Source organism: Symsagittifera roscoffensis, chromosome 6 (genome assembly GCF_963678635.1).
Source record: "Symsagittifera roscoffensis chromosome 6, txSymRosc1.1, whole genome shotgun sequence".
Classification (NCBI taxonomy): Eukaryota; Metazoa; Xenacoelomorpha; order Acoela; family Convolutidae; genus Symsagittifera; species Symsagittifera roscoffensis.
The window spans coordinates 2,339,221-2,365,878 of NC_087067.1; the positions used below are offsets into that span (position 1 = coordinate 2,339,221).

Here is a 26,658-nt window from a genome sequence, read left to right on the forward strand (position 1 = left end):
CTTGCTGATTTTTCTTGTTTTTTTTTCAGGAAAAATTTGTTGACTCTCAATTTTGATTTTTTGCAGTTTGACTTTTGATTTTTTTTCAAATTCAGTGCATTTCTATTGTTAAAAGGAAGGCAAACTCCACTATCGCAAACTCACTAACAGCAAAATTGTAAAGGTAAAGAAAAACGTGATCTACTTCCAAGTTTGAAAATGGAAATTAATTATCATATATCCCAGCGAAATAAAAGTTTTGCCTATTGATCCAGTTTTCTCAAATTGGGTTAACTTTAACAAAAAAGTGTCCATCATTAATTGTTCCACAGCTTCAAAGAGCTTTACTGCCATCTAATTTTTCATTCGAAATTCAAAAGTTGAAAATTTTTGAAAAACCAGTCGTTTTTTTTTCAGTTTCCTTGCGTTCATTACCTTCTTTCGAACTGTCAGTTGGCTATGTTTTTGGCTATGAAATTATTAAATATGAAAAAATTTGTTGTACGCTGTCGGCCATTTTTGGGAAGATCAGAATTTCAGTTAACTTTGTATTTATCATTATTTTTAAAATCGTCTTTGTGTGTTTAGGCCGCTGAAAACAGAGTGAAGAGAGTCAGGGAGAAGTATGAGAGTGAGATGAGGGAGATGGAAGCGGTGGAGAGGAACACGATGGAGAGATACAACACACTCAAGGTACACTACAGTCCATATATGGTCACTCAATCAAAGTCACAACATATTTTATACATAAGTGGTCATACACACATTTCATATATTTGAACAATCGAAAATATACATTAAGAAATACGCATGAAGATTCAGCAAAGTCTCAAAAGGAAATATTTTAGCTTACGATGTTTCTGTATGAATTACAAGTTGTGATAACCAGTGTTTACACTTGCGAGTAGCTAGTGTATTAATACGAACCTTTTTTTATTTCTGACCTATCTCGCAAATGAAAGTGTTCATTGAAAGTGTTCACTTATATGGAAATTTCACGCTAGCATTGGACTTTTTACTGGAAAGAAAGAATAACAGTTAAAAAATTATTGATTTTCTACAGGAAAGAATAATGGTAGTGTAATTTTCTACTCTTTTCTATCCACTGAAAATTTTTTCAAAAGTCTATTTAGTTTTGAAAAATTAATCGTGTCAATTATTTTGATGTCTACAGTGCTGCTTTAAATTTTCCAGAGAAAACGAATAATGCTTTTAATTTAAAACACGGTTTTCTCAAACTGAGTTGACTTATGACAACAAATGAAGAAGGCTAAACTTGCTTTTGCTTACAGTCTAATAGAATTATGGTGCAGTTTTAGTTTGCGCCTTTCAGGCCTGAAATTTTACCCTGAAGCCGATCATTTTTGGCTTTTTGTCAGTCAATGAATTTACTTAGAACTAATGCATCAATTGCTGATAAAAAACTATCACAGTGAGCCTCTTATTCAGCCGAACAAGGGGTTTAGTTTCTAAAAAATTGAGCAAAGTTTTTAACTTTTTTCAACTAGATCAATTGGTGTTTTTATATATATTAAAAAAAAACACTTCTTGGCTATCAAACGAAAATAAATTTTGAAGATTATACCCTTCTTAAACTTTGTTTGGTCTCAAAAGCGGCCAACTTTGGTTTTGCTATATCAGCAAGCGATCATGTAATGTAGTTCAAGCGGAATTTGAAAGCAGCAAACCAATCTGAGTGCAGCAAAATTATAATCCTCAAAAAAAGCTCGAGTGCTTATGTACAGTATTTGTTTATAGGGGTGGAGATTCTTGAGTTGGTCTTATTTGACTTTTTGGTCTAACTAAGTTTTGGCAAGAACTACCGGATCAATTGCTGATACAACAATACCAAACTTAGCCTCTTATGTAGCTCAACTAAGTTTAAGAATGGTATAGTCTTTAAAATTTAGTGTAAATGAATTTTTCTCGTTTGATATCGAAAAGGTGTCATGTGTCATTTTTAAATATGAAATGTCAAGTTTTTAGTAAAAAAAAGTTTTGCTTTAATTTAGCCTTCTTAAATTTCGTTGGTCTGCATAAGATGCTCATTTTGGTATAGTTTTGACAGCAATTGAACCAGTATTACTGGCGTAATTTTTCAGTAACTAAAATGATTGATTTTGGGGTAAAGTTTTAGACCCGAATTTCGCAAAATAAATTGCACCATGATAATTCTGTTAAACTTTTAGAGTAGTTTTGTTTTCAAAGTTTCTTGGTCTAAATTCAACTCAATTTAAGAAAAGCGCGTTTTGAACTTCAAGTTTTTTTTGTTTTGTTAGGTTAATTTACATCAGCACTGTATTTAGGCTCAGTATGCAGAAGTTGAGGGCGAGAATGCACGTCTGAAAAGCGTGCTGAAAGAAAAAGATCACGACTTGGATCAAATCACGAAGGTGAAGGAGAAGCTAACGCGTGAACGAGACTCAATGTCTGACGTCATTCGTCAGGAGTTCGCTGACCGATTAGTCGCAACTGAAGACGAAAACAAAAGACTTAAAAACGAAATGAGTGAATTGAAGGCAAAAAACCGACTGGAAATTGACAGAATTACTCGAGATAAAGAAGAAGAAATGGCGGAAGTTCACAAGCGTGTAAAGCAAGCGTTGGTGAAGAAAGAAGAAATTGTGTCGCAGATTCGAAGTAAATACGAGGCTGCAGAGAAACGTGCGGATCACTTAGAATCGCTTTTGGAAAGTCTGAGAAAGCAAAATACTTCCAAACATAAATAAGTTATTGTGAAATATTTCATATTGTAGGCTCTATGTAGTTAATGCCAAATTGACTGTAATATCCTTTTGGTCAACGAATCTCGAAGAAGTTTTGTAGCCTTAAACTTCTCGTGTTGAAGCGGTAAACCAACTTTTCACTTATTTCAACACGTAGAAATTTTGCCAGAAAAGCTAATCACTGTTTTTTGACCGATGAAGATTCTCAAGGTCACCAATTTTGCCAACAGTTTGGCACTAACTATAAATTTTGAACAGTATTGCATTTTTAGAAGTATTATTGTTTTTAAATCAATGTGAAATAGTGTAAAGTGTAAGATATCATACATCATGTGTTTGTAATGTAAATATATTTAGAAAATGAACTTAGTTTTGCTCATTCTCACTACTAGAAACAAGGGGGTTTTTTAGTAAGGTTTGTCTAATAGCTCTGGTCAAAGATACCTCAGCAGTCCAAGAGTGCAAAATGTAGTTAATAAAACATTGGATCTTGTCAGAGGCAGCGCCTATTTAAATATTTAAATACAAGTAAAGTGTAGGTGGTTCTGAGATTTTGCGCGGGAATCAGGAGTTAGGCGCGTCTCAAAATCAAAGTTATGTCGGTTTAGCTCTTTGGTTTTTTTTCACAGAATCCATTTTCACTGACTAATACCTCCTTAATATTATAATAAAGGCGTCTTTGGATCCAATTTATACTAATTTTTGGGGGGAGGCGCGCACCAAGAAACGCATTTTGTCCAAAAAAAATGCAATAACTTTCGAAAAAAGTGCCTGAAAACAGCAGTTAGACCTGTTTCGTAGCACAGCAAATTTTGGCTACATAATGTTTTAATAATCTTCTGGGAGACTTGGGAAACACAAATTTGATCGACCTAAAAAAGTTGAACCCTCGAGCAAATCTTAGATCCGCTACAGACTAAAATGGAAAAAACCTTACTACTTGTCAATGAGCTAAGTGAGTTATCGCTTATTTCGTCGTTTTATGGAGAAAAAATTCTCAAATTTGTTCACGCTCAGATTTGGTTTTTCGCGATTTTTGCTTTCTAATTCAATTCAAATCGTTTGAAGAACTGAAGATAAGTAACGCTCGTCAATAACTAATGGTGCGAAAAATGTGATTGACCTTTAAGTTTGAAATTAGAGTAAGCGCCAATCAAGGCAGTGTAGACATTTGTATAGGTCGTGATGATTGTTTTGAATTGTTACAGAAGTCTAGGAAATTTTTTCACGCTCAAATTTGATTTTTCGCCGTTTTCTTTTTGATTTTGTAAAGGTCCATTCATTTCTTGGGTTAAAAGGAAGGCAAATCCAGGATTGAATAGCATGTAATGGTCTCAAAAAACGTGAAGAAATATAAAAGTCACGAAAAACGTGATCGAATTCTAGTTTCGAAACTGGATTTTAGTTATCAGATTTCCCAGCGAAATAAAAATTGAGTTAATTGTCTTCTCAAATTGAGTTAATTGTATCAAAGTGTCAGTCATAATTTTTTCTTGAAATTCAAAAGAGTTTTTTTAAAAATTAACTCAGATTTTTTTTTGCTGTGATAGACTTTTTTCTTATTGTCTGATGTCTGAAAGTTCATTTTAGTTTCATTTGCTAAAAGAAAGCAAAATACGCTCCCTAGATGAGAAATTGGCAATCGCATGAAAAAATGTGAATCATTCTTATTTTCGAAGGTGATTATAATTTCTTTTGTTCGAAGATGAATACTCTTATCTTATATAAATCTTGGGAGATTTTTTTCTTTTTTTTCCCAGGAAAAAGTCATAAATTTTATTCACGCTTAACTTTGATTTTGCGCAGTTTCACTTTTGATTTCCTTTTTGTACTTCAATTTGGAAGTTGGAAAATTTTGATTTTTTGTATTTCTTGAGATAATTGTCAATTTTCCAATAGTCTGACTTTCTTAACTTACTAAGCCTGAAGATACAATTCTTAAGTATGTAAAAACAATAGAAATCTCGACCGTGGTTGGTCGAAATAAATTTAATTGGTTTTTCAGTTTCAGTTTCGATCAGAAATCATGCACGACTTTTTCGGAGATAAATTTCTTTTTCAAATGCAACCCCCTAAAGCGAAATTCATTACTTTCCGGGAAAAGGGTGAAAAGAACGAAAAATTACCAATTTTTTTCAGCTCCCAAATAACTGAATTGATAAATTTTCCATTTCAGATTTTAATGCCTCAAACATATCAGTGAGTTATGGTGCTTTCATGTAAATGGCTAAACAGCTCGAACTATTCGACTCGCTCAACCTTACTGGGAATGTGCGCAACAGTAGTACTAGGGTGAGTATCATTTTAAGCTCAGCTGCATTAACTATGATTCGCAAAAGAAATTTTAATCAGCTATAAACTTGTTTTTCCGACCACTTCACGAAGTGACTTCCAAGAATCATTTTTTTCCAGTCAATTTTGGGGATCTCTTGTCTGTTTAATGTAGTCTATTGGAACGTCTAGCTATTCTGATTGGTTAAAAGTTTTCCATCAATCGCTCCCTCCATCATGAGAAAACCACCTTCCAATTCCTATGGTTTTCATTTTCTTTGTGATACAGGACTGGAACATAGCTTTTTTGGGGTACTACAATATCATTAGCAGCAGGTGCTGTGAACGGGCTTGTTTGCTTTGCGTGGTCTCTCAGTTTGACTGTTTTCGAATTATAAAAACAGTCAAATTGGGTATTTAGAATATGGAATAAATTTATCCGACAAGGAAAGCTAAATTTTTGGGAAGGAACAATGGCCAAGGGTTGATACTTTCTGGCCGACTTGGACTATCTCGAAAAAGTTCGTCAAAAAGTCTAGTTTGGTATATTATGAAAGCCCTGTTGATCGTCATTCGGGTTTCTAAAAAGTTGAAAAACTGGTCTACATTTATGGCTGTTCAGAATGACCAGAAAATTGCTTTGATATTCAGTCACTTTTGGTTTTTTTGTCAACTAATTTTACTTGAATACTTTCTACAATATTTAATACCCACTTAATTTTTTTCCGGTTTATACGCATTTGTATAGTTTCATCACACCACGGACAAGAAACGACGCTAATTCGAAGAAAAAAAAACTTTTTTTGATTTTTATGAATCTGGTCGGAATTTTCTGCTACTTGCACAGCAACTGGCTATACTTGATGCTTCTTAAGATTCTTATTTTTTTTCCAAGAAAAAGGTAAGTTTGGTCTTGCTCACTTTTTTATACTTAGTTTTTTTTAAATTAATTTTTTTTTTCAAGTTGACATCATTTTTTTTGTGAAATGGAATTATTCCTAACAATTTTTAATTCTCTTAAGGCTCTCTTAAAATTAAATGGTGGAAAAATGGAGCTTGATTTAAAGACTAAAAATGGGTTGCAAATAAAAAGTAGCCACTGATCTATTTAAAAAATCAAAAGTTTACCTTTAAAAAAATCTAATCTTGATTTTTGATTCAAAATTGAGAAAATCAGTTGTTTTCTTGTTCATTAACCGTTTTTCAACTGCCCGCTCGCAATTTTTTTACTTGCTCTGTCCAAAATACACGCAAAAAATGTGTTTAAAAAAATATACTCCCGGTTCACTCAAATTTGGTCCAAATAAAGTTTGAGCATTTCAGGTTTTCATCGGCAAATATGAGAAGAGTTAGTAAAACTAGCCAGCGCTGTGTTTCAGAGTGCTGTTTTTTGGCAACAAGTCGCGCTATATTCAAGATAATCTACCCGTTTTGAGCCAGTATCGAAATACAATGGATGAATCTGAGTTTGGAGACGAAGTGGATGAAGATCCGTTCAAGTATCTACCTCCAGAAAGCGAGTTAAAAGCGACAGCGGCGGCACAAATGAAGTTGATGAAATTCATTGCAAATGAGAAAAACTCTATCCCAAAAATGGAAAGTTTGATCAATAAAAAGGTCAAATTGAAAGAAGTCAAGTGCGAACTGCCAAAAACATTCATCAGCAAAAATTGTGCCCATATTGTGAGTTGGTTTGACGGAATAGTTTATCAAAGCAGTTAGGCAATTATTAAGACCATTTTAAGGCCTATACATGTTTCAGGAGATATTAAATAGATAATTTAATTTGGTTGGTATGCATCACAGTCGCTCTTGTGTTTCGTAGCTCATCCGTACTTGGAGAAGGTAGATAAATATTCAAATCAACTGTTCACAGCAAGTAGAATTCAAAACAAGTAGTAATTTACAAGCTTATCAGTAGACCGTGTGGTCATTTTGAGATATATTATGGCATCTAATCATCCCATTTCAACTGATATGGACTCTTTGCAAGAGTTGGATGCGGATGTCTTTAAGGTGAGTGCGAGAAAGCGAGCCCAAAATTCAAAACGGTTCGCTTCTGATGTCGCGAGACTACAAATTATCAAAGTGATTTGCCTTGCGGTTGCTTCTGATGAAAAAGTGTAGATCGGGTATTTCGTTAAAACCCGGTTAACTACAAATGTTTAAAAGCACACGGCTATCTAACCACCCGAGTGAGGTTTACAGAAAAGCTAAGAAAACGAAGGATCTTTTTAAACAATCCCCTTCCCCCTATGGTATCTACTTAGAATCTCCGACTCGAATATATACAGTAATTTAGCACTAGAGCTTTGTAGTGAGAATTCCAATTTTGCTGCATTCTGATTGGTCGAAACTTCGACTAACTTAATCTACGCAACAAGCTCCCCCCTTCCTGAAAAGGGGTGGGGATTATTAAGTAGATCCAAAACGAATATTGCCGGTTGCGATAATCGTTTTCAATATAATTTTGTGTCCGGAACAAGAAGTCTCGATGAAGGATAAATATGATTATAATATTATCTGTAGGTTTATTTTCATTTGCGTTCTCGACATTTATGTTGTTTGAAACTTCGAAATTTTTGGATTGACTGAGTTTTTCAATATCGAGTTATATTAACGTGTCGGTTTGCTTACACGCGAACTTGAACTCTGCGTTTTAAGGAGGAAAAGGCGACTGAGAAGATAGCGGGCGTGGACCTTTTCTTCATCTCGACCGAGTGCAGTGACTCTTTGGATAACGGGAAGCCCTGGATTATATTCCTTCATGGGGCCAAGTTTTCCTCCAAAAACTGGGTAGACATCAATTTGTTGAGAATGACGGCTAAACTCGGCTTCAATAATATCGCCATTGACTTGCCAGGTTAGTTTTTTCAATTATCTTTTCTTACAATCACTAGGGCACAACAGCGGATCTTGCTAAAGAGTTGAGCAGCTCGTATTTTAGTAGAACAATAATTGATTTATCCAGGAGTATAAATTACGTAGCTAAAAACTCAAGGTAAGAAAACTTACGAAAGGTTTGATAACAATATCAGCTGATCTGCTCTAAATTACCCTTGTAGCTTAACTAGTCCTTTCCCCTTTTAGATAAACGGTCTCACATTGACTGAACTAACTTAGCCCTTGTTTCAAGTTATCCCTATTTCTGTAGTAACAATAGTTATAGTTACACAAGCGAGCTTGCGAAGAATAGTGTATTAGTACCAACAAATAATAGTTTTCATTAAAAGTGTGACTTAACTGGTGGCACTTCTGCTATAAACACGATCCGTAGTGTTGAAAATTTCATAGCATCTGTTCTCTGCTTTATTTGTCGCTAGTGTTTCTGATTTATTAAGGGTCTGTGGCTGATTGGTTAGTGCGCGAGACTCAAAATCTCTAGGTTGCCGATCGAAGCCGAGACGTAGCCGAATTATCTAATTCGAGGCTTATTTCTATTTTTTTGAACTTTATGGAGCTGCTTTTTGTCGTGTTCTTGCTAGTGTTTGCGAAGCGCAGCTTCACCTCTGTGTTGACATTTTTTTTGCAGCAAAAAGTTGGTTACACCATCATGAAAATATTTGCTCGAGTTTGTTGAAGTATCAAATTTAGAACTGCGTTGTTTTCGCTGTGGGTTAAGTATTGACTGGTGTTGTGGCTCTCAAATGAGTTTAGATCGATATATTGACTTTAGTACTAAAACAGAAGGCATTGCAAAGAATTTATCCGTGGCGAAGTAGTGACATGTTTATTTGTCAATGTTCTGAGCCATTTTAGGCAAAATTTGAAAATTTTACTAGAAATTTTCAAATTTGTTACTGGTTTTATGGTGAATTGTAGCATATTTTGGTCATGTATGTTAAAAATCGTAAATGTTAAGTTGAACAGAAATAGAAGTCTGCCTACCATGTAACTCTACCTTCTAGCTTTTCTGTGATTATTATTAGTTATGTTTTGTTGTGGATTTTTTCAGGATATGGTAAAACCGAGAGAAGCAGCGCGGCAGTTGACGACTCGCAGTTCATAGAAGCAGTTGTACGCCATTTTGGATTCAAACAATACATTGTTGTCAGTCCTTCGATGAGCGGTCAATTTTCTATGCCATTGCTGCAAAAGTTAGATTTTTCCTATAAATTTCTTAGATAATTTTTTTCGATTATCAATGAATGTTCAGAAGGGTGTTGATAATATGATAAAAGTTCAAAATCATTTGCTGAAAAACATGTAAGTGACGCTCTGATGCCAAAGTTGCAAATGGAGCGAGAAAAGGTGAATGAATGTTTGGTTAATTTTGGTTTCGTCCTACGGAACTGCTCTCAATTTGCGCTCAAGTGTTGTTCTCAATTTGATAGTAGCATTTGTTTTATCCGCGTTGTAGAGTTCGTGTTACTAGATGAAGCATAATCTCCATAGTTTGAAGCATGTGTCTGACAAAGCCAACTGCCCTAGCTGACTTATAGAGTTTACAAATCATCTAGTAACACGAACTAGTAGCTCTAATAAACGGGATAAAACATAAGCTACTATCAAATTGAAAAACCAAAATTGATGAAACCAAAATTGAAGAAACATTCATTAACGTTTTCTGCTGAAAAATCTTGAAATTATCACTTGCGAATTTAGAAGTTGTTTATGTTTTTTGCGCCGTTTTAGCTCTCGTAATCGGAAAAGTAAAAGTCATATTTGTTGCGAGCAAATCTTGAGCCTTTTTCCTGCTGAAAAAATCATCACGTGTATAGTGTCTTCAAATCTTCATTGAACTATACAAAGAAAACAACAAGTCAAACGATCGAAGATCAAATTTGGCGTGAACTCTAACTCGAAAAATATATAGATCTTGTCTCAACGCGTTTGTTTAGCGTTTAAAAATAGCAAACATGATTAAAACCATAAAGATACTATCAAATTGTGCAGTGGCCATAGATTTACTAGAAACGCACATCAAATAATTAAAGATAGCCAACGGACCTAATTTGTCATAAATGGATCAACCAAGTTATTAATTTATCTGTAAAAATTAACTGCTTTTCGTCTCTGCGAAAAATGGCAAAAAACTCTGATAAGGCAAGAAAAAATTAAGAAAGCTTGAAAAAAAACTATTCAACAGATGTTCCATAAGATTTTCTCCAAATTAGGAAGCATTTGTCTGACAGCCTCCTACCCTAGCTGCCTTATAGGGTTTACTCTTCATTTAGTAACACGAACTAGTAGCTCTAAAAACGCGGATGAAACAAATGCTACTATCAAATTAAGAATTTAACTTGAGCGCAAACTGAGAGGTGTTAGGTTGAATGAAACCGAAACCGTTATTAAAGAAAGATTCATTCACCTTTTTTTGCTGAAAAATCCTAAAATTGAAATCCACTTTCGAAAGGAAGTCGTTCATGTCTTTTTCGCGACATTTCCGCTCTCATAATCAGAAACAGATCATATTTGATGCGAGCTAATTTTGAGCCCTTTTCCTGTTAGAAGTTCATCAAGACCTGTATAGTGTCTTCAAATCTTCATTGACATATTAAAAATCAGTATTTTAGTGAGCAATGTTGAAAACATTTTACTCGAAAAAAAAACGAATTCAAACGAAAAATAAAAAAATGAATTCAACTGATATAGGCCTCGTCTTCACTGTGTTTATTGACTTTTAAAAACGAAATAGCAAAAATGGTTAAACGCTTAATGTAGTCATTGGCCATGTATTTACGAGAGTAAAACAGATCAAATAATTAAACCTGGCCGACGGACCTAATTTGTTATAACTCGATCAGCAAAGTTATTCGTTCCTCCGAGAAAGTAAACGCGGAGATGTAGCTGCTTTTCGTCTGAAAAAATGGCAAAAAAGATTTGATAAGGCTACAAAAAAATAAGAGCGCTTAAAAAAGAGAACTATTCAACAGAGGTTCGAAAACTATTCAATTTCTCAATTTGCGCCGAAGTGATGTGCTCAATTTGATAGTGGGATTTGTTTAACTGCTTTTTAGAGCTACTAGTTCGTGTAACTAGATGGTTTATAAATTCTAAGGCAGCTAGAGCAGTTGGCTCTGCCAGAAAAAAGCTTCACAATTTGGAGATGCGCTTTTCGAACAACTGTTGAGTAGTTCTTTTTTGAAGCTTCTTATGTTTCTTTTTTTTTTCTTGCCCTATCAATGCTTTTTCCTGTTTTTTACAGAGAGTTTCATCGTTTGATTTAAATAATACGTCAATGAAGGTTTGAAGACATTATACTGGGCGTGATAATTTTTCTTACAAGAAAAGGGCTGGAAATTTGCTCGCACCAAATAGAATCTTTTGCTTTTCCGATTGCGGGAGCGAAAATGGCGCGAAAAGATATGAACGACTTCTAGTTTTGAAGAAGGATTTTAATTTTGAAATTTTCTGCGGAAAAGTAAATATAACCCTTAATCCAATTATCTCAGATTGGGTGAGTTTTATCCTAAGAAATGTCATGCTTAATTTTCTTTTTGGTTTTAAAGATTTTTAAGGCTCGTTGTTTGTTTCTGGCTGTTGGTTATGTTTTCTGCTTCAATTAAAATTATTTTGCTCTATTATAGTCAAATAACGCTTTTCAGTTACGAAAACTGAAAAAGGCCCAAAAAACTTGAACTAGCTCAAGTGTCTGAAAGGGTTTTTAGTTTTAAGATTTCACAGAGGATAGAAATATTACCCTTTGATCCAATTTGCTCAAATAGGGTTGATTCTAGCAAGAAAGTTTCCACCATCGTTTTTAAAAAGAGAGAAATAAGGTCATCGTTTTTTTTCGAAATTAGAAAGTTGAAGTTTCAAACACTTTTCCAACTGTCAGTTGGCCATGTTTTTATTGCCGATGTTGTTGATTGTTTCAGAAAGCTAAAGGAATTGGTTGGCTTCGTCGCAGTCGCCCCAGTCAACACAGCTCTAGTCATCAACGAGGCCGAATCGATCAAGGTTTGATATCTTGCGATCTTCGCAAGAGAGACGTGTATTTAAGATTTTTCGAGCCCAATTATAACTCGAAGTGGTAGCTAAAATGAATTTTAAAGCAATCAAACCAGTTGAAGCTTTACTCTTTACAAAAAAATCAAAACCTGCAAAAGCTTGAAAAATTTGATCATTGTCATTTTAATTTGATTTTCAATCCCTGCTGTTGATTGTACCTTACTGGGTACCTGACTTTTTTACAGACTTTTCTTATGTGTTCAACGAATGGACAATTTAGTAGGAATAGAAAATTTCACGCGCCATCGCTAATATGCTCAAATTGAGCATATTAGCGATGGTGCGTGAAAATTTTGATCATTTAAATTGTAATTAGGTGGTCTTTGTTTCAGGCTGTAATTATTTTTCAAATTTTTTTTTGATTCTTGGTTTTCGTCCTGGTTTCCGTTAGTCCACTTTCCGTTTTTGAAACTTTTATTTTGTGTTATCTGGCTCGGATTTTATCGGCTTACATTCTAATAATGAGTTGTATTTTGATTTAACCAATTTTTACTACAAATGAAAGATCTGTAATATGTAAAATTATGAAGTCTGATTTTGAATTTTTTGAAATCGGTTTCGGCTTACATTTTATCGGTTTAGTCAACTCTGAATGTTTAGTTTCGAGAACAAAATATCTTCTCATATCTTTGTGTTTAAGTACGAATGGGTCGTAAACACGTTCAAAACTTGTTCAAATTTTTTTATAACAAATTTTGTTTTCATCTTAACAAGAGTCGACCTTAATTTTTTCACCTTATTGAGCCCTCGTTAAATGATTCCCACTGCTTTTCAAGACTGTTTAAGAACATCATTTGATAAAATCATGAAGTATTTGTGGTTTTAGTTTTTTTAGTCTTTTTAAAAGAACTTTTTTAACTCTAGTTTAAAAAAAAATTGAAGTTATTAGTGGTTGTAAGATTCTAAAGTCTCCTTTGCCCCTGGCTTAGAGGTAATTTGTTTGTCTTTGTACCGAAAGCTTTGGAATTGGAGTCCCGGTCGTACTTTGTTGTTACAGCATAATTGCATTTTCGGCCTAATGTTTATCTGATTTTATTCTGTCGGCTTAGTTGCAGTATCACGGATTGTTTTTGGCCTGTACGCTTTTTTTCCACGTAGTAACAATTATTGTCGATATAGATCTGTAATTTAAAAATTTACTAAATCTGACTGATATTTTACTTTTTCGTTTTTTTAAGAGTCGGTGAAAGTTATCATCTTCCTTTTTTTCTCAATGGAGAAATAAGTTTATTGACCAGCCCATTCTAAGTTTGATACATGTAAGCCTGGTAGCTTTGCCGCTTTTTGTCGCTCGGCAATTTGACTTTTTCATTTTTTTTTTCTTTCAAATATGACAGCGTGGACATCAATCTTGAAATCTTAGGATTACCAAGCGGGTGTTTTTGCACTAGCCTCTATGCAGTTGGAGACAGCATTTTCAATAACTAATAATAATAATAATAATTGTAGTTCCTGCGAATCGCAGAGGAGCTATCAGTAGGCCTTAACAGTCCTGTCGAGGATAGTCCATTTCTATTATCTCCCCACATTCCAGACTGTGTTATTTTGTTGAGCGAAGCTCTTTTTTGCGACTCAAGGCCGTTTTTGTGCGTCTAGAACTTTCACGTGGTACCAATATTGCTGCCAAATTTGGTCAGGTTGTGGTAGATCTGAAGCTAGAGGTCAAGTGAGAGCTCGTCCTCACACACTATCATTGCCATGGCATGGGATCGATTACACGATCTGACGATTCTAAAGTGAACGCCTTACCACTATGCTAAGTGCCCCCTGCTTTTAATACACGTTATTTAATACACTGGCAGTCGGAACATTCATGGTTTTGTCGTGCTGTACGAGCAGTCTTGTTATTGTTGGTCTCAGTTACGTATTAGGCCTCGTTTTTCTTTTTGCGGAGACAAACTTGTTGTTCCGATTTTCACGTTGCATCGTTTGTTCTAAAAATAAAGGTGATTGAACTTCGGACTACCTTGACAGCTATGAATGAAATTGCAATAAATAAAAAGTATGAGCGGCAAATTATTAATTCAAAGTAGACAGAGGCAAGTAGATTGGGGGGTGCGTATTCATAGGTTCCAAAATAAAAAAGCAGTGGCATAAGTTCCAAATCTTTTCAATTGGTCAAAGCACTAAATTAGCCGAGTCTCGGTTTAAGGTCGCCGAAATTTCGTATAACGTCCTACCCTTTGGTGGCAAGCTCGCAACATGTTGGCGCGGCTGCGGCGATCACTATTCTGCAGCTTGAGTTTATGCTGGTTGAACAGTAAACAATCAATCCATAAATTCGTTGGCTCAAATTTCAACCAATCAGAATTCACGAAGATAAATTTTGGAACTTATGCGACTGATTTTTTATTTTGGAACCTATGGGAATTCACCGTTTGGGGTGGCGGACATCAAGCAGACCGGATTTCAAGTCGAATCATAAAATTCGGGACTTCAAGCCGACCATTTCACTAAAAGTCATGAAATACGATTAGTTTGAAGACTGTTTTGAAGTGTTCTTTTTAGACGCCTACTTTGGTGATCGTTGGCGACAAAGATCGCACACTGGGTGCTGAGTCAGTCGATAATTTGTCCAAACTGAAGAAGAGCAAAGTTGTAAAACTGGCAGATGCTGGACATGCGTGCTATCTGGACAAACCAGAAGAGTTCATGAGCGAGTTCTTCCAATTTCTCATGTGCGACGTCGTATATTGAACAATTTTGGAAAAAAATTGTCCATGATGTTTTGAAATCAAAACTAAACTAAACAAGAAGCGTCTTCACAAAATTGATTAACCAAACAAAAGCTTTCTTTAGTATCCACCTTGAACTCGAAATTCTGATTTTTTAGCTGTTTGTACATAATTTTTCAGATTACGAAAAGGAGAAAATGTGCTGTAAATAAACGGGCTGCCTACAATATGTATGCCAGGTATACGCATTTTGTATCATGTAAACTCAAATTGATTATAATGTTTAGTTTCATCTATATACACTGACGCACTTGCATCCTTATTAAAGCAGCTGTGTTATTTTTCTTATAATCCGAAAAAAATTTACACATTACTCCAAGAATACAGATTACTTTGTCGTGGAAATCAAGATTTGAGGCCGAAGTCAAATGATTTCAAGTCTTAAGATGGCTTCATATGGCCACAAGTAAAATCTCGTGAACTCTTTTTAACGAAACGAGTGCTATTGTGACAAACATATAAGAACGGTAAAATAAGAAAACCGCAAAAGAATTATTTCACAGCAAATGGAAGCACCTGAAATGTAAGCAAGATTTTTTTTTACCACAAATGGAAACACCTGAAGCACAAAACGCTATTTATAGTTAGTTATATAACCAACCCTTTAGTTTCCGTTTAAGAAATTAGGCTGTCAATCTGAAGGTACGTAGTTCGAATCGCGTAGTCGCTCGAATCTTGTATTTCAGAGCCAATTTTTTCAGGCTCTTTTGTATTTCAGGCGTTTTCAGAGCTCACTTTGAATTCTTTGTGTTTTAGCTGAGAGCACTTCACCTTGTTGTGAATTTTGTATTTGAATTCTAAATGCTCATTTTTTTGGTTTTCTCAGCATGAAGTTGATTTGACTTAATACTTTTTTCAATGATTTTTAGTTTCTAGAGCTTATTTTTGCTAAATGCAGCTTCGCCGCAGCATTATCATTCCAGTCGATGCTGAAGCTTTTTCGGCATTTTTATTATGCTGTCCAAATCAAAGTTTTTTTTGCAAATTAAAAGAAATGGGAGCCAAGCTAAACCTTGAGCTTATAAGCTATAAAATTCAATAAAAAGCTATAAAATTGATCAGAAAATGATCCATATAGATTGAAATGGGGAAGGTTCTCATGCTTGGAGGACCGAATGCTTGAAAAATTTCAACAAATCAAAATTGCTGAGCGTTCTTATTGGCTAAATGCCTCTCCCACAAAATCGAAGTCAATATTAACAGAAAATGTATTAAATCAGAAGAAAATAATCAAAAATATTACGAATTGTGGGTTACAACCGCAATATTATTCAGATAAACATCAAGATTTATCAGTTCAAGTTCATAAAAGTCTCTCAGTCTTCGAAATTTGGCGTTCAACTGACGCCACTTAAATTTTTGGGCCGGAGGTTTTTCGCCCTTTTCAATCCAACCAAAAACTAAGCGCATTTTGTTTTCTTGGATTTTTAAATAGTAAATTATGGATCAAGTTAACATACTCCATCCCCTAATAGAGCAAGTTAAGATCCTCCACCCCAGCGCTTAAATTAAATTAAACTTGCTAAGCACTGCATGTAAAATGCTCGATTCTGATTGGCTGGAAATTCCCAACTTAGAACCAAGTTAACATCCTCCCCCCTAAACGTGTTTAGGGGGGAGGATGTTAACTTGGTCCTAAATTATTGTCCACAATGACGGTCTGATCCTGGCTATATCGATCCTGCAATATGTGAAAAATCATCTGCCTATTATCTAATCGGCCAATATTAACACTAATGGCCTGGATTTATGTTCTTACTTTGAGATTTTCGCGATTTATTTTTAGATTTTGAATACTCAATTCGGATTGGCTGAAAGTAAGCTAAAATTAATTTCAAGCATTTGGTCCTTCAAGCATGAGGGAGGCCACCGATTGAAATGGATTGATTATCGTAGAGCAATTTAATAATAATGATACATTGTTATCAGGCTCACAATTTTGTAGGCTAGTTAACGATATTGGTATTAACTATATCCCTGATCAATTTCTATGTCTTCGGCACACGACTACTAGCAATAGGGTATATGCCTGACATAACAACGGTTCTACGTTTTAATTTTTAAGCAGTAACAGCTGCGAGTTTCAAGAAATCAAAGCTCAAAACTATTAATGACAATAATTTTCTTTTCGGATCAGCTGGCGTCTATCCATAAAGTTGCCTTGGTTGCCATCTGTTAAACTTGTTTGAATTTTTGTTTAAAGCTGGTGACTCGGTTGCTCGACTTGTTTTCCTCAAAGTGAACATCATTCAACATAATTGCATGAAATTTTTATAGATATAGTTTTCGTCATTTTTTTTCTTTCTGGACTCAATTGCTTAAGTCTTATTTTTTTTTTCGTTTCTGCGATTCGCAGGGGATCTATGACAGGCTTTTTCTTCTGTCTAAGCATAGTCCGTTTCTCTTATTTACTTACATTCCAGACTGAATTTTTTTGTTGAGCGAAGCTCTTTTTTTGCGACTCAAGGTCGTTTTTTTTTGCGTCTAGAACTTTCACGTGTTTTTTTTTTGTCTAGAACGTTCACGTGGTACCCTGTGGTAGACCTTGTCTTCACACACTATCATTGCCATGACAGGGGATCAATTACGCGATTTGACGATCTCGAAGTCAGCGCATTACTATTTCGCCTCCCTTGAATTTTCTGATATTGATACAATTAAGTATGCAACGTTTTGCAGTATATCTATAACATTTTAGTCAATTCTACTGTAATACATAAAACTTTTTTGCTGCAAACGGTTATGCCAAAACGCTCCTTGTTACAGGATTTTTGCTTCCTGGTGATTTTTCCTCGCAAAATTAGAAGCAGCAAAGTCTTTTTAAAGACGGTCGAGTGACACATCAAAGAAAATCGTCAGTCGTGATAGGGAGAGATCAATTAAAGTATCAGAAACGTTCCGAAAACTTATTTCGCTATAATCTCGCTATCTTAACTAAATTGCCACCTCCATTAAGGCAAGAAATATGAAAAAATTTCCATAAACAAAAGAGTGATTCAAATAGAGAGTCCATGTTTTTTTTCAAATTTTTAACTTTACTATTTTCGGTAGTTTTTCTGCTGCACAACAAAGGGTTACTTTTTTTCTTTTCTCATAATTTTTTAAATTCATTTTGGAATCTGTTTATATAGCAGTTTTTTTTTGCTTTCTATCCTTCAAAACTTAAGTCGCCTTCTGTGTTTATTTGCTTTGTTATCTTATTTCATGCCTTTTGAAAGACAAAAATGATAGGTTTCTCCAAAAAAAAATCGGGTGTTTCGTGTTGAAAGAGTTCATGCGTTTTGAAATTTGGCCTGTTTTGTTTTCGGCTCAACGGTTTTACCCACTTTTTGTCGATGGGCTTAGTGGCCGCTCGGTAAAAATTAAAAGCATATTTAATACTGTTGGTTGTGTTTTTTTTACTGTGTTATGAAATTATTTTTTCCTTATCTTTTTCGAAAGTGTCATTTCCGTCTCATTTTTTGTTTACTAGCTTTAAATACCGCGCTTGCGTTGTATCGCCAGTGAGGTGAAGCTCCGCTTCGCTTCGCCGTTGTTGTTAAGTATCAGCTCTGATTTCGGTTTATTTAAAATGGCTAAGACACTTCATTTTGCATAGTTTTAGAGATGAAAATCATGTCAAATTTTTTTTCGGTTCCAGTTTGTTTGGGTTCCAGTGTCGTCTATCCAAATATTTTCTGCTTAGTTGCCGCATGGTGAATGCTTATTGAATGTTTGTTTATTGCTGGTTGTTGTGCTTCTTGTCAATTTTTTCACATAATGTGCGAGACAAATGTATGCATTTTTGTAATTCTATTTCCCTTTTACTTTCACATACTGGGGGTTTCCAATTCATCCTCCGCCTTGTAAAGCTTGTTTTTGTTTTAGGGCTGCAAAGCTCCGCTTAGTGTAGCCTCTGTGATGAAAATTAGCTCCCAATTTACGAACACGTTCAGTTCTTAGAGTGATCAAATTCCATTCTTCCATGTGGAGCAAATGGTTATCATTTAAAAGCAAAATCATTCGTATCAGGGCAAAACCATGAAAATTATCATCTATCGTTTTAATGTGTTTGAAGTAGCTTGAAATGAAAAATAGGGGAAAAATGAAAGTTTTCAACTTTTTAAATTTGTTTCGCATACTAATTTTTGATTAAATTAACTCCAATGTCACAAAAGATTGTCGTTTTTGAAACTTTTTCATCTAGTCAGAGCATCAATATCTTTCAGATTGTATCAAAATTGTCAAACTTTCAGAGCCAAAACTAATCAGGAAAAAAAGAAAAACCTAAGCAAAAAAATTCCTTCGATTTCTACGAAAAACGGAACAATAACTGGTTTTTGAAGCTCACAGCAAATGCAAGCACCTGAAATGTAAGCAAGGTTTTTTTTACCACAAATGGAAACATCTGAAGCGCAAAACGCTATTTGTAGTTAGTTATATAGCCAACCTTTTAGTATCCGTTTAAGGAATTAGGCTGTCAATCTGAAGGTATGTAGTTCGAATCGCGTAGTCTCTCGAATCTTGTATTTCAGAGCCAATTTTTTCAGGCTCTTTTTGTTTTCAGGCATTTTCAGAGCTCACTTTGAATTCTTTGTGTTTAAGCTAAGAGCACTTCACCTTGTTGTGAATTTTGTATTCGATTTCTAAATGCTCATTTTTTGGTTTTCTCAACATGAATGAAGTTGATTTGACTTAATACTTTTTTCAATGATTTTTAGTTTCTAGAGTTTGTTTTTGCTAAATGCAGCTTCGCCGCAGCATTATCATTCCAGTCGATGCTGAGGCTTTTTCGGCATTTTTATTATGCTGTCCAAATCAAAGTTTTTTTTGCAAATTAAAAGAAATGGAGCCAAGCTAAACCTTGAGCTTATAAGCTATAAAATTCAATACAAAGCTATAAAATTGATCAGAAAATGATCCATATAGATTGAAATGGGGAGGGTTCTCATGCTTGAAGGACCGAATGCTTGAAAAATTTCAACAAATCAAAATTGCTAAGCGTTCTTTTTGGCTAAATGCCTCTCCCTAAAAATCGAAGTTAATATTAACAGAAAATAATGTATCAAATCAGAAGAAAATAATTAAAAATATTACAAATTGTGGGTTACAACCGCAATATTATTCAGATAAACATCAAGATTTATCAGTTCAAGTTGATAAAAGTTTCTCAGTTTTCGAATTTTTGCGTTCAACTGACGCCATTTAAATTTTTGGGCCGGAGGTTTTTCGCCCTTTTCGATCCGGCCAAAAACTAAGCGCATTCGTTTTTCTTGGATTTTAAAATAGTAAATTATGGATCAAGTTAACATCCTCCCCTCTAATAGAGCAAGTTAAGATCCTCCACCCCAGCGCTTAAATTAAATTAAATTTGCTAAGCGCTGCATGTAAAATGCTCGATTCTGATTGGCTGGAAATTCCCAACTTAGAACCAAGTTAACATCCTCCCCCCTAAACGTGTTAAGAGGGGAAGATGTTAACTTGGTCCTAAATTATTGTCCACAATGACGGTCTGATCCTGGCTATTTCGATCCTGCAATATGTGAAAAATCATCTGCTTATTATCTAATAGGCTAATATTAACACTAATGGCCTGGATTTATATTCTTACTTTGAGATTTTCGCGATTTATTTTTAGATTTTGAATACTCAATTCTGATTGGCTGAAAGTAAGCTAAAATTAATTTCAAGCATTTGGTCCTTCAAGCATGAGGGACGCCACCGATTGAAATGGATTGATTATCGTAGAGCAATTTAATAATAATGACACATTGTTATCAGGCTCACAATTTTGTAGACTAGTTAACGATATTGGTATTAACTATATCCCTGATCAATTTCTATGTCTTCGGCACCTGACTACTAGCTATAGGGTATATGCCTGACATAACAACGGTTCTATGTTTTAATTTTTAAGCAGTAACAGCTGCGAGTTTCAAAAATTCAAAGCTCAAAACTATTAATGACAATAATTTTCTTTTCGGATCAGCTGGCGTCTATCCATAAAGTTGTCTTTGTTGCCATCTGTTGAACTTGTTTGAATTTTTGTTTAAAACTGGTGACCAGGTTGCTCGACTTGTTTTCCGCAAAGTGAACATCATTCAACATAATTGCATGAAATTTTTATAGATGTACTTTTCGTCATTTTTTTCTTACTGGACTCAATTGCTTAAGTCTTTTTTTTTTCGTTTCTGCGATTCGCAGGGGATCTATGACAGGCTTTGTCTTCTGTCTAAGCATAGTCCGTTTCTCTTATTTACTTACATTCCAGACTGATTTTTTTTTGTTGAGCGAAGCTCTGTTTTTTGCGACTCAAGGTCGTTTTTTTTGCGTCTAGAACTTCCACGTGTTTTTTTTGTCAAGAACGTTCACGTGGTACCCTGTGGTAGACTTGAAGCTAGAGGTCAAGTGAGACCTTGTTTTCACACACTATCATTGCCATGACAGGGGATCAATTGCACGATTTGACGATCTCGAAGTCAGCGCATTACTATTTCGCCTCCGTTGAATTTTCTGATATTGATACAATTTAGTAGGCAACGTTTTACAGTATTTTCGGGATTTATAACATTTTAGTCAATTCTACTGTAATACATAAAACTTTTTTGCTGCAAACGGTTATGCCAAAACGCTCCTTGTTTCAGGATTTTGCTTCTTGGTGATTTTTTCTTCCAAAATCAAAAGCAGCAAAGTCTTTTAAAGACGGTCCAGTGACACATCAAAGACAATCGTCAGTCGTGATAGGGAGAGATCAATTAAAGTATCAGAAACGTTCCGAAAACTAATTTCGCAATAATCTCGCTATCTTAACTAATATGCCACCTCCATTTAGGCAAGAAATATGAAAAAATTTCCATAAACAAAAGAGTGATTCAAATGAAGAGTCCATGTTTTTTTTTTCAAATTTGTAACTACTATTTTCGGTAGTTTCTCTGCTGCACAACAAACGGTTACTTTTTTTCTTTTCTCATAGTTTTTTAAATTCATTTTGGAATCTGTTTAGATAGCAATTCTTTTTGCTTTTCTCCTTTAAAACATAATTCGGCTTCTGTTTCATTGTTGCGACTTTCGATATGAAACTAACGGAATATTTGTGCTCGGGGTGGGGTTTTTTTGCTTCAGACAAATTTCGACTTTTTAACTAGCCATTTTTGACGGAATTTTTTTTTTTACATCATTCGAAAGGTATTGTTGTCTTGAGCTCATATTTGAGAAGATATTTCACCTTTGATCATTTTTCGTAAAGTTACGGGGGTTTAAAGATTGTCATTTTGGCCAATTTGGGACAATTAACGCGCGATTTATTTCGCGCTATTAACGCGTAAGCGGAGAGTTAATCCGTCTTAGAAATTGTTCCAAATTGGTTAAAAGAAGCTTATGTGCCATAATTGGTTTGTTACAAGGAGCGAAATCTATCCTTTTGTACTTTGTATGGCGTGTGGGGGGATGATTTTCATAAAAAATTTCAAGTTTGAGAAAAATTTTTTTTGATTTTGTTTTATTTCATTGAATTTTTAAATGTTATTACTGCTCCATAAACCTTAAAAGGCAGTCAGAACGTTCAGGGCTTCGCCCTGATACGAGCAGTCTTGTTGGCTTTGTTATCTTATTTCGTGCCTTTTGAAAGACAAAAATGATTACTTTTCTTCAAAAAAAATCGGGTGTTTCGTGTTTAAAGTTTTCATGCGTTTTGAAATTTGACCTTTTTTTGTATTCGGCTCAATGGGTTTTACCCATTTTTTGTCGATGGGCTTAGTGGCTGCTCGATAAATATTAAAAAGATATTTAATACTGGTGGTTGTGTTTTTTTTACTGTGTTGTGAAATTATTTTTTCCTAATTTTTTTTCGATAGTGTCATTTCCGTCTCATTTTTTGTTTACTAGCTTTAAATACCGCGCTTGCGTTGTATCGCCAGTGATGTGAAGCTCCGCTTCGCTTCGCCGTTGTTGTTAAGTATCAGCTCTGATTTCGGTTTATTTAAAATGGCTAAGACACTTCATTTTGCATAGTTTTAGAGATGAAAATCATGTCAAATTTTTTTTTGGTTCCAGTTTGTTTCGATTCCAATGGCGTCTATCTAAATATTTTCTGCTTAGTTGCCGCACGGTGAATGCTTATTGAATGTTTGTTTATTGCTGGTTGTTGTGCTTCTTGTCAATTTTTTCACATAATGTGCGAGACAAATGTATGCATTTTTGTAATTATATTTCCCTTTTACTTTAACAAACTGGGGGTTTCCAATTCATCCTCCGTCTTGTAAAGCTTGTTTTTGTTTTAGGGCTGCAAAGCTCCGCTTAGTGTAGCCTCTGTGTTGAAAATTAGCTCCCAGTTTACGAACACAATCAATTCTTAGAGTGATCAAATTCCATTCTTCCATGTGGAGCAAATGGTTGTCATTTAAAAGCAAGGTCACTCGTATCAGGGCAAAACCATGAAAATTATCATCTATCGTTTTAATGTGTTTGAAGTAGCTTTAAATGAAAAATAGGGAAAAAATGAAAGATTTCAACTTTTTAAATTTGTTTCGCATACTAATTTTTGATTAAATTAACTTCAAAGTCACAAAAGATTGTCGTTTTTGAAACTTTTTCATCTAGTCAGAGCATCAATATCTTTCAGATTGTATCGGAATTGTCCAAATTTCATAGCCAAAAATTGTCAGAAAAAGAAAAACCTAAGCAAAAATATTCCTGCGGTTTCTTCGAAAAACGGAACAATAACTTGTTTTTGAAACTCAAAAGTTAGCACCGAATGCGAGTTTTGCTAATGATATCTGCTTGCCTTATGAATAGAAAAAAAATCGATGGAAAATAAAACTATTTATATATTTCTGCATTAATTGAAGCTTGTTCATTAATTTCTGGTCGCTAATTGAATCATATAAGTGATGAAAGTGACATTCATTTGTGATATGATTAAGTTAAACTAATTCAGTGGATGGTAACACTATTACTTCTGTCACTTTTTGTTGTTTTGTACGTGAAAGTTTGTCGTAATTGCAGTGAGAAACTTCTATTAAGCATGGGTGTTTTCAATTTCCGCTATTTTTTGAGTGGCTTCATTTCTATATTGTCGCGTGATTTTCCGGAGGGAGTCGTCGTCTTAGACATCGATCTGGAACAGGCAATAAAACCGGTTCAACTTTTGTTCTGACATTATCTAGCTACATCAAAACCCAGTAATAAAAACTTTGCTTTTTTGTTTGGCAAGTTAACTCCATGATCCGCAGACAGCTATTGCTCGTTTTTTTTTCTGAGGAAGGGAGAAAAGTTTATCTCTTCCGTGCTCCGTCTATGAAGCATTTTACACACCGCAAGGCAAATCCAAGTTTTTTGAAAGGGACGATTTTAAAAAAAATTTCGACCAAATCTATTTCCCGAGCTAACCTACATAACTTAAAAAACCAAAAAAAATTTCTTAATTTTGTTTCAGGAAACATCAATTTATGGATGTTTATGGAAAAACTTGACCAAAAATTGCGCCTTTTTGTGCGCTGCACCAAAAATTTAGCGCATTAGCGGCCATTAGATAAATTTTGTGATTGGTCGACCAAAAACAGGTTTCGTAAAATGGTACCATAGGAACTTTTGGGTGGTTGTGAAAATGTCACATTTTTGGGACGAGGCGTCGTTTTCCTCCTAATGCATGTCTCAATTTAGCGCATTAGCGGCCATTAGATAAGTTTTGTGATTGATCGACCAAAAACAGGTTTCGTAAAATGGTACCCTAGGAACTTTTGGGTGGTTGTGAAAATGTCACATTTTTGGGACGAGGCGTCGTTTTCCTTCTAATGCATGTCTCATTTTTCCGAAACTCATTAATCGCTATCACAGCACAATACTTTTTCCGTATCCTTGTGGCACTGCGCGGGAGCAGCATCCTTGATTTGCTTGAAAATATGGGCAATATGATTTTGATTGCTTGCGCACAAAGTGTAAACGCCACATGCGAAACTAACTGAGCATGAAATCAGTCAATATTCAAACAATGATTTCAAATTCATATACATTTTTTAAAAGAAAAGGGTATATTATTAAAGTTTACAGGCAGTGTAGAAATTGAACGTTTTTTTTTATACAATCTTTGGTTACTTACCGTCGCAGAGTATCTGGTATCCCATAAACAATCCCAGCTAGCAATGTTTCTAGACCAAGTCAACTGGCCAGATTCAGGAATACCATTATTATGAGCTGGGGCATTTTTTTGACCCACCCTTGGTTATTGAAACCATGGCTGGATCGATTCATGATAGCAGTAACGCTAACGGAAATAATTGATCCAAACATTATCCTCAGCACAAACCGTCATTACCCCAGCAAAGATAGTTTCCAAGTCGACAACTGACGCTGTAGCCAGAGAATAAAAAACCACTGGCAGTACGAATTACAAGATATACTACTACCACTACTACAATCGGAGATAAAATATCTTTTTTCATTTCAACTCCGGAAAACAATGTATTCAATAAGGTATAAAATTTTTGGTTAAAACTATTGTTTCGATCGGAGAAAATTGACTGAATAAAAAAACCGCCCGAGCATAAATATTCCGTTTGCTTCGAAAGTCGGAACAATTAGGTAATCCGGAAACAAATTATGATAGATTTTGCTTGTTCACCAGCAGTCAATAGTTTAGAAAAAATCAGTTTTTATCAGAGTTGAACATTTAAGTTTTTGAATGCACTTCAAGGTATCTGAAAACGTTTTTTAGTTAAAATTGGTGAAATTGAAACGAATTGTTTTTTGAAATTTTCTTCTGGCTTAATTTCTCTCACACGGAATTACAAAAGGATACGTTTTTTTTAATTCGTAAAGAGGTGTTTTAAACCAAATAGCCTGCCTCAAATCAACTTAGATGATTGTTGGGCCGTTTTATTTTGCAGCCTCCATACGCGTTAATCGTGAGCTGATTTAACGCGTTATTTATCACAAAGAAAAGAACTCAGGTAAAAAAGTTTTCTTTTCATGTTGAGCTCAGGGCGTCAATATCTTTCAGATTGTATATAAAATTGTCAAAAATACTTAGCTGAAAACTTTTTTGGAGAAAAAACCACCCGAACACAAGTTGTTTGTCATTTTTTTTTCAAAAGTTCGAACAAAAGCTCTTGAAATAGGAATCCAGATTAAGATGAAGTACATAGATACTCCGTTTTCGCCTCTTCGACTCAAATCGGGGAAAGACTTAGACTCAGCATAAACTGGCAAATTTTGAGAAGAATTGGGCAAACGATCCGAGCACCATCAAAGAAGCGGATTTATCAAATGCTCACAAAAATTCTCAAACTTTTTTCTTGACAGACAATTTTTTTAAATTAAATATTTTCAATTGAAATGGATATGAAGGCATTGCAACTCAACAATTGTATGGTCCCGGATGTTTCGCAGTTGAGCTCGATGGTTAGCTGTGGTTTGTTCTAGTAAAAAAAGAAACGAATACATTTTTCCTTATTTTTTATATTATGCCTAAAGAAGTGCAATCTTTCACATTTTTTGGGGTGCGTTCAGTAAACCGATTTGTCAGTAAATTACTAGATCAGTAAACCGATTCACGTAATAATTCCATCAATTGCGGAATCAAAGATTCATAGAATAAATTTCCCCTAGGCTGAAGCAATAATTTTAAAACTACGGGGCGCATGGGAAGAGTTATTTTATTCCATTTCTTATTCAATTTTGGTTTTGAGAAAAAAGTTTGTCATTTTGCAAAAATCTCACTTTTTAGCTAATGGGATTACGTAATTGAATCATGAGTTTTTGGTTCACTGATCTACCACCTTTTTTCACAGACGTTTACCGAATCATTTTCAGAGACAATTTTGTTTGACTTCGGTACAGTGCAGGCAGGTTTCGTTCCAAGACAGAATTTGTGCTAAAAATATGACAGATTCCATCCAACTTTGATTTACTAGCAGCTTTCATCCTAATTTAAAAACAATTACCGAATGTTTTTCTTTGATTAGTTCGGAAGCTGAGTGCCCACATTCAGAGGGAAACGGGTAGCAAGCTTGCTAGTC

At 34.7% G+C, this 26,658-nt stretch overlaps 2 protein-coding genes across 3 annotated transcripts in view; both read left to right on the plus strand.

The window, feature by feature from the left end:
* Nucleotides 1-3,054, plus strand: part of LOC134848002 (centrosomal protein of 131 kDa-like) — a 49,222-nt gene extending 46,168 nt beyond the window's left edge. The window contains exons 11-12 of the mRNA XM_063865332.1: nucleotides 568-672; nucleotides 2,286-3,054. Of these exons, the coding sequence (XP_063721402.1) occupies nucleotides 568-672; nucleotides 2,286-2,708 (528 nt within the window). The 3' untranslated portion in view covers nucleotides 2,709-3,054. The remainder of the gene's footprint in view (nucleotides 1-567; nucleotides 673-2,285) is intronic.
* A 1,831-nt stretch (nucleotides 3,055-4,885) lies between these two features.
* Nucleotides 4,886-14,987, plus strand: LOC134848298 (protein ABHD14A-like). 2 transcript variants are annotated; one of them, XM_063865692.1, is made up of 6 exons: nucleotides 4,886-4,997; nucleotides 6,356-6,659; nucleotides 7,641-7,839; nucleotides 8,932-9,073; nucleotides 11,798-11,879; nucleotides 14,439-14,987. In XM_063865692.1, exons 1-6 carry the CDS (start codon nucleotides 4,912-4,914, stop codon nucleotides 14,625-14,627), a joined length of 1,002 nt encoding a protein of 333 aa, XP_063721762.1. In that variant the 5' UTR covers nucleotides 4,886-4,911; the 3' UTR covers nucleotides 14,628-14,987. The 2 variants fall into 2 exon arrangements, with proteins under 2 accessions (XP_063721762.1, XP_063721763.1); XM_063865693.1 differs by lacking the exons at nucleotides 4,886-4,997; nucleotides 6,356-6,659 and adding an exon at nucleotides 6,682-6,992.
* Nucleotides 14,988-26,658: the final 11,671 nt, after the last annotated feature.

Bases quoted from the DNA above. Each gene is read 5' to 3' on its own strand.
- LOC134848298 (XM_063865692.1), top strand. From the start codon at position 4,912: ATGGTGCTTTCATGTAAATGGCTAAACAGCTCGAACTATTCGACTCGC. The intron at 7,840-8,931 runs GTTAGTTTTTTC...GGATTTTTTCAG, and splicing joins TATCGCCATTGACTTGCCAG to GATATGGTAAAACCGAGAGA. The intron at 9,074-11,797 runs GTTAGATTTTTC...TGATTGTTTCAG, and splicing joins TCTATGCCATTGCTGCAAAA to AAAGCTAAAGGAATTGGTTG.